General features: G+C 35.8%; 1 protein-coding gene across 3 annotated transcripts; it reads left to right on the forward strand.

The window, feature by feature from the left end:
* Positions 1 to 3,865: 3,865 nt before the first annotated feature.
* On the forward strand, positions 3,866 to 6,800 carry LOC111493627 (glucan endo-1,3-beta-glucosidase 11-like). Of its 3 annotated transcripts, none has more exons than XM_023143394.1 (3): positions 3,866 to 4,189; positions 5,206 to 6,251; positions 6,428 to 6,800. In XM_023143394.1, exons 1-3 carry the CDS (start codon positions 4,120 to 4,122, stop codon positions 6,509 to 6,511), a joined length of 1,200 nt encoding a protein of 399 aa, XP_022999162.1. In that variant the 5' UTR covers positions 3,866 to 4,119; the 3' UTR covers positions 6,512 to 6,800. The 3 variants fall into 3 exon arrangements, with proteins under 3 accessions (XP_022999162.1, XP_022999164.1, XP_022999163.1); XM_023143396.1 differs by having other exon boundaries at positions 3,867 to 4,189; positions 5,317 to 6,251; XM_023143395.1 differs by lacking the exon at positions 3,866 to 4,189 and adding an exon at positions 5,049 to 5,082.
* The last annotated feature ends 1,166 nt before the right edge of the window (positions 6,801 to 7,966 follow it).

Raw genomic sequence — 7,966 nt, forward strand, 5'->3', positions numbered from 1 at the left:
TTCTGTCGTCTTGTCCATCCATTTTCCTCCCAAGGGCTTTGGGTTCATCTATTTATTATTATTATTATTATTTTTTTTTTTTTGGGGGGCTTCTCCACAATTTTAAAATGTATTGATTGAGATTTCCAATCATTATTTCCTTTCTATCTCCAATTAATATGGCCTACGGTCCTCGCTTGCACTCACAATCCTTCCTTGGAGTCTAGCGTCTTTGCTAGTACTCATTGCTCGGTGTCTAACTTTGATATTACAGATATTGTCTTTTTTAGACTTACACTAGTAGTAGTCATATTGAATAAGTTTGATTATACGACGACAACAAAAGCTAGCTCTAACATCTCTGTGTTAAAGTAGTTTGATATTGTTCACCTTAAACATAAGCCTCCATTCATGATACACATGAGTTTGAGTTAGAAAAAGTAGGGTGTTCAAAAATTTCGATGATCCAAAAAATTCGATCCACCCAATTCAATCCATACGATTTGGGTTGGGCTATAAACTTATTTGAGTTGAGTTGGGTTTAAATATACGATGAGAAAGTAATTTTTCAAAATATATATTGAAAATGAGTTAGCAAATTTTAACTAAATGTTTGAAAACAAATATCTTTTACTTTTATAAAAATAAAAATTTAAATAAATGATCTAAATAACGTGAAACAACCCACCCAAAAAAATAATAGTCGATTGAGTTCATTATTTAATAAGAGTTGTTTGGGTGAAAAAAAAAAAAACTACAACTGAGCAATTGAATTGAGTCTAAACAATGTATCAATCCAACCCAACTCAATCTACGAACACTGAAGAGATTTTTGGTACGATGCTCTTAAAAAAGAAATAGGATAATCGTTTTTGAAAGGTTGAAGTTGCCCTTTGGAGATAGGGTAGTGTAGTCCTTATTCTCGAACCTATTTTTGCACGATTTCTTTGTGTAAACTCGTTTTGTAGTTCTTTTATTCTTTTTTGTAAGGTTTGTTAGGTATCTTTCACTTCTTCATTTTGGTTCTTTATGGTTGTAGTTTAAGGTGAAACGACATTACAAGGGTTCGAATACGCTATCTCTTACTTTGATGTCCGTAAATTTAACCTTAACAATTACTAAAACAAAACCTACTTCAATTTAAACACCTACGCATCATAGAGTTTCTTTCCATCTACTCAGAGAATCTATATATCCTATTACGTCTTAGACTTTATTTTTTGTTCCCTTCTATAAATATGCATCTTTCGAGTTGTAACTTTATAATCCCGTATAGAAATTTTTTTAAGTGAAAAATAGATTCTACGCTACAACCTCACATTTGCTTAATCAAAATTCTCGACAAGATAGAGACTTTTAAAGAAAGTTAAAGTATATGTTCCTAGTTGGTAGCACGAAAGAAAACCACTTGTTGGAAGGAAAAAGATGACCATTTCTTGATCAAAATCTAACATATCTTCTATAAAAGTAACTCGGTTCTTGATCAAAATCAAGCATATCCTCTATAAAGTTATCACGAGTGCGATCCAAGTCTCACTGAATGAGGCCATCTATGGTGATTCCAAATAACAAAGTCCTGAGTTAAACCAACGTGAGTAGCTTTAGCATGGGGTTTTAGCATGAACTAAAGGTTGCATATCAAAAGTGTTTAGAAGGGTTCTTAAATTCAACTAGCTAGGGTTACTATATCAATAGCAGATGTATTTTTAGAACCTTGAGGAGAAGCCCGAAATGGAAAGTCCAAATAGGACAATATTTACCAGCGGTGAGTTTGAGTTATTGTAGAGTTTGAGTTATTACAAATGGTATCAGAGCCAGACATTGGGTGGTGTGTCAGCGAGGACACTAGGCCCCCAAGAAGGGTGGATTGTGAGATCCCATATCGGGAGGGGAACAAAACATTCTTTAAAACCTTGAAAATAAGTCTGAAAGGGTTGTTACACGAGGGTTTACACTCAAAATGCACAATATCATATCAACTTAGAAACGTGTCGTTCTCGGAACAAATAGTAATAATAATGAACTCCGGACCAAAAGTGTAAGGAAAAGGAGAGATTCCCTTTAAGTAGGTGCACCATTGTTGTTGGCAGCTCAAATAAAAGGTTCTTTTGGTTGGTGCTTTTGTTTTTTGATGCAGAGCTGATCTAACTGCTTCAATGCCACCTCTCATTTCAAACCTTTACAGTCAGGTGGTGCAATTTTGACACTTTCTAATGCCTTTTAGACCATTTTATATCGTTCGTAAATTCGAAAGAAAGATAGTGAACGATTCAACTCGAGGAGGGTATAATATTTTATGGAATTATTTCAATGATCAAGTGTACTTTTTCGTGCAAACCTCAGCAATCACTTGTTCTGATTCTACATATTGATCATTTTGGATGTAAAGTAAACTTTTGGGTGGAGCAGCGACATTTGTATAATATCCTCATTCTCTATATGTAATGACTCAAGCTCACCGCTAGCAGATATTGCTCATTTTAGCCCGTTACATATCGCCATCAATCTCACGATTTTATAATGCATTTGCTAGGGAGAGGTTTCCACACCCTTATAAGATATGTTTCGTTCTCGTCTCCAACCGATGTGAGTTCTCACACAATAGCTAAATACAGGTCTATATAACATAAATAAAAGCAGGATGACAATGATGTGTACGTGTGAGATGAACCAAATCTTCATTGAATTTGATTTTTCTATTGGAATGAGTTCGTATACACTCTACGGTCTTTGTGGTGAATACTCAACCGCGACGAAAATTTCTAATGATAGTTGAGTACCCAGTATTTCAATAGATTGATCCGCAATGATGCATACAAAGAGAGTAGTTGAAATGGAAAACGAGTTGTAAGATACCTGAACGTTTGACCTCTTAGTTGATGATATACGAGCAAAAAAGAATTAGGTATATTTAATTTGCTTTCATATTATCTTATAGCTTTCTTTAGGTGAAACAAGCATTTTGAATCATGATAAACTTCACTTTATATTATCTTCAATGGAATTAAAGTTTTAATTATATTTAGAATAATTAAAAAAAAAGTTATTTAGCAATTATAAAATTGTTCAATGGGCTAATATTGACAAAGAAAAGTTTATAAAATTGTTTTTAATTAGAAAAATGTTTCCCAATTGATCCATCTTCCCTTTCCTTTTTATTTTAAAGTACATAGCTTTTCCAGACTCGTCCAACCATTCACACCTACAATAGCAAATTATTGATACAATTTGACTCGTGTAAAGAACACACATTTATAAAGTCTATGTGCGAAAATGAACATGCTCGTGTAGTAAATAGATAAATAACTGTCAAAGTAAATATAGCTCGTCTGGTATAAAGTAAGTATTCTCAACTAAAAGATCTGGCACATGAATGAATCAAGACTACATTTAAATGAGAGCGATTTTGAGAATAGGATGATTAAGAAAGACTTAAACAACGGAAAATCATTACCTAGACTTATAATGTGCACCTTCTTTTCTAGTGGCTTGAAACGAGAAGTAAGTAACTTTTTAGTGGCTTGGAACGAGAAGTAAGTAACGTGATCATGTTGCAGGGGATGCAGGAGAATGTCGGGCCATCAAGTGCTGAATCCAGACAACTTATGTTGAACTCACGATAAAAATGTATAGTCATTATTCAACCACACAACTTAAAGCAAGGTTATGCATGTTAAGTGAGCTTTAGGGTTGATGCAATGTGTACATTATGCTCGCCTAAAACTCATCAAATTGTACCGGATGAATTTTTTTGTTTATGGATCAAAACCAAATGGGTGATCTATGGATTTGTCGTTAGGATTTTAGAAGAATGAAATTTGGACTGAATTTTGTAACAGACAAGAACCCTCCAATCAAAACCCCTTATTATTACTCACCAAGAAAACGACATCTTCACTCTCTCTCTCTCTCTCTCATGAAAATTTTCCTCTGCCAAACAGTTTCCATAAGGTTTTGGACAAATCAGAGAAAAGGGTCTTCGTCTATATGTGCTAATTCTGTTGGGTCGTCTTCTTCCTCCTCATTCCATTTCATTGGAATGGTTAGCAGAAACTGTGGGACGTTTTGAAAGAAATCTGCTGGTTCTGCCTGGTTTTTAAGCCGTCCGATCAAATTCCCATTTCCATATCTCTTCGATCAATGGCCAGGAAATGCTTCTGGCTCTGTGTTCAATCGCTTCCTGGTTTCTGGATCGTCTTCTCTGCCATTGGTATTGTAACATTTTCTCTTTCTGTTTTCTAGTTCTTCCTGTTTAGTAATCAGATGGCTCTGAGTTTTTGGTTTTGGATTTTGGGTCCAAAGATTGCTTCCATTTGACTTGTATTCAGAAGTTTTCATGGATTTTCCTCTTCTTTTTGCATGATTTAGTCAGTAAGGTCAGTTCATTCTTCATCTTATGCTTCTGTCTTGCAAGTTTTCAGACTGTTGTGGACTTCGTGCCTGCATCATTTTTTTTATTTGATGGAGTTTTCTACTGGGTTAGTTTTGATTGTTTCTTTTAAGTTCTATTTCGTGCTTCTTTCAGTCATTCTTGAAGATTTTTGTTGAGAACTGAGAGTAAATTTTGATGCATGTTTTTAAAACTCTGTTGTTTCTTGTTAAGTCGTCCACTCGAGGAAGTTGTTGTATGTGAGAGTTCATGTTGGTTGGAGAGGAGAATGAAACATTTCTTATAAGGGTGGGAAAACCTCTTCATAGACACGTTTTAAAAGAGGGGAAGCCTAGAAGGGAAAGTCCAAAGAGGACAATATTTGCTAGCGGTAGGTTTGGGCTGTTACAAATCATATCAGAGCTAGACATCAAGTGGTGTGCCAACGAGAACGCTGGCCCCCAATGGGAGTGAATTGTGAGATCCCACATTAGTTGGAGAGGAGAACAAAGTATTCCTTATAAGGATGTGGAAACCTCTTTTTAGTAGACACGTCTTCCTAGAAGGGAAAGTTCAAAGATGACAATATCTGCTAACAATGGACTTGGGTTTTTACAAATGGTATCAAAGCCAGACATCAGGCGGTGTGCTAGTGAGGACGTTGGACCCCTAAAGAGGGTGGATTGTGAGATCTCACATTGATTGGAGACGAGCACAAAGCATTCCTTATAAGGGTGTGAAAACCTCTCTCTAGTAGACGTGTTTTAAAACCTTGATGGAAAGCCTAAAAAAGACAATATCTGTTAGCGGTAGGCTTGGATTTTTACGTAGTAAAACATCTCCTTGTCTTTCTCCAGCCTCCTCGACAATGACAGTACAAGCATTTACTGGAACTTATGGAATAAATTATGGAAGGATTGCTGATAACATTCCTTCACCTGATGAAGTTGTTTCACTTCTCAAAGCAGCAAAAATAAAGAACGTTAGGATTTATGATGCTGATCACAATGTCCTGAAGGCGTTTAGTGGGACAGGGCTTGAATTAGAGGTTGGTCTCCCAAATGGGTTCTTGAAAGAAACGAGTGCGAGCGAGGAACACGCGATGAACTGGGTCAAAGAAAATGTTCAAGCATTCCTTCCTGAGACTCACATTTGTGGGATTGCCATTGGTAATGAAGTTCTAGGAGGAGGTGATCTTGAGCTGTGGGGAGCACTCTTGGGTGCTGCAAAGAATATCTATAAGGCAGTAAAGAGCCTTAACTTAGATGGTGTTGTTCAAATCACAACCGCGCATTCTCAGGCTGTTTTTTCAAACTCGTTTCCGCCTTCTTCATGTATATTTAGAGAAAATGTAGTTCAGTACATGAGGCCTTTGCTGGAGTTTCTTGCAGAGATTGGCTCACCTTTCTGTTTAAACGCTTATCCCTTCCTAGCCTATATGAGTGACCCTGAGAATATTGATATCAACTATGCACTTTTTGAATCAACTAAGGGTATTATTGATCCCAAAACTGATCTACATTATGACAACATGCTTGATGCTCAGATCGACGCTGCATATGCTGCATTAGCAGATGCTGGATATCAGAAAATGGAAGTCATAGTTACTGAGACTGGTTGGGCTTCCCGTGGGGACGAAAACGAGGCTGCAGCAACGGTGAGTAATGCGAAGATATTTAATTACAACTTACGGAAGAGGCTTGCTAAGAAGAAAGGGACTCCCTACAGGCCAAGGAATGTATTGAAGGCCTACGTTTTTGCAACGTTTAACGAAAATTTGAAACAGGGGCCGACTTCTGAGAGGAATTTTGGACTCTTCAAAGCTGATGGGAGCATATCATATGATGTTGGATTTCATGGACTTAAATCGTCTTCTTCAGACTCATCTTATTTATCTCTCAAGGTATGTAATTCATCCCACCATATGAAACATGTTACGTTTGTTGAAACTTGGTTAAGATAATATCGTTACTTATGGAAGTCGAAAGCTATTGTATTCTAATCCTACCTTGATCTTAGTTTGTACTAAACACCGTCTTTAACGATATGCATACACGTCATACTTGCTTATGTGAACAGAGTTTCCGAGCTCGAGGACTTTTGGCTAACCACATTTTCTCATTAACATTCTCGGCCGTGACGCTACTTCTATTGTTGAGATGAAAATAGAATGTAGAATATCTGAGAACTTACAGTCTTGGGTTAGGAGGGCAAACCAGAAGTAGCTGTTGGAAAGCAGTGCATCTTCTGCTGGTTCATGCTATACTTGGTACAGTTTCTGCTTATTCTTTTGCCTCTTGTATAATGAAACTATTCATTTCCTCCCCAACCCATCTTCTATAAATTGTATCCCAATTTTCCAGATGGTTGAGTTTGAGATGGAGCTATTGACTCATACATGGAAGTTGCAAAATAAAGCAAAATACGCCTATGATGTTTGGCTCATAGTTTTTAATACGTCCAACGATTTTGTATCTTTTTTTCTAGGAAATAGAAACCATTTCATTGATTGAGGGAACTCCTCGAGTTTTCCTTGAGGGTCGATAAAGCTATTGGTATAAAAGGGTCGAGAAAGTTTACACTAAGTTAACGCAATAAAAGATGGTATGTTTTGTTGCTTGTCTATGAAGATGCAAAACCTCTATCAGTTCTAAGTTTCTATGGTATGGAATGATATGGTTAGTAAGATAAACGAAGTTATAGCCTTGGATGAGCAAATTTATGTATCAAACATAAGCCCTACCTCTAAATCTTAGAGTTCTTTTACAATTGTATTTTTAGTTGAACAATGGTGGGGTGAGGAATCGAACTATTAACTTTTAAGATGACAATGAACGTTTTATCCACTGAGTGTTCAATTAGTTTGAAGGTCCAATATGAGCATAATTCAACTAACATAAATTATGTATCTTCGACCAACAGGTTAGAGGTTTAAATGTATCATCATGCATACGGCTTGACCTAAAAAAATTAGTTCAGAGATTTACGCTTGACCCGTTGTAATATAAAAAAACAAAATAAATGTTTAAACATTATGAATAGTAGACCTCATATTAATATTCTAAACAATATGAAAAGAACAAATAGTATTTAGATTTCAACCTAGTCTAAATATAAACCTATATATAAGAACAAAAATATGATTTCAAACTAATTTTCATTTAGAGTTATTCACTCCTAATGAGTGACAAGAGCAGTTTGGCCGCATCTCAACAATTTTCACATCCTATAGTGTAACCTAAACATTTTGACCGGAAAAGTCATCATTCGTGTTGAGTTCTTTATGATACCTATCAATATAATGCTCGTGATTCAAGTGAAGTATTAAATAGCAATAGATCAATCATCAAACGAATATGAGTATAGAAATTGTCTTTATTAATGTCTAGTTGTCTACCTACAAGAACACTGAAATCCCACATCGGTTGGAGAGAAGAATGAAACATTTTTTATAAGGGTATGAAAACATTTTCCTAGCCGATGCGTTTTAAACCTGTGAAGCTAACAGCTATACATAATAGGTTAAAGCGGACAATATCTGCTAACAGTGAGCTTAGACTGTTATAAACACTACCTTCTTCTTCTTCTTTTTTTTTTTTTTTTTTTTTTTTTTTGTTT

The sequence above is a fragment of the Cucurbita maxima genome, unplaced genomic scaffold (assembly GCF_002738345.1).
Source record: "Cucurbita maxima cultivar Rimu unplaced genomic scaffold, Cmax_1.0 Cma_Scf00019, whole genome shotgun sequence".
Lineage (NCBI taxonomy): Eukaryota > Viridiplantae > Streptophyta > Magnoliopsida > Cucurbitales > Cucurbitaceae > Cucurbita > Cucurbita maxima.

Bases quoted from the DNA above. Each gene is read 5' to 3' on its own strand.
- LOC111493627 (XM_023143394.1), top strand. From the start codon at position 4,120: ATGGCCAGGAAATGCTTCTGGCTCTGTGTTCAATCGCTTCCTGGTTTC. The intron at 4,190-5,205 runs GTATTGTAACAT...GTCTTTCTCCAG, and splicing joins GATCGTCTTCTCTGCCATTG to CCTCCTCGACAATGACAGTA. The intron at 6,252-6,427 runs GTATGTAATTCA...TTATGTGAACAG, and splicing joins CATCTTATTTATCTCTCAAG to AGTTTCCGAGCTCGAGGACT.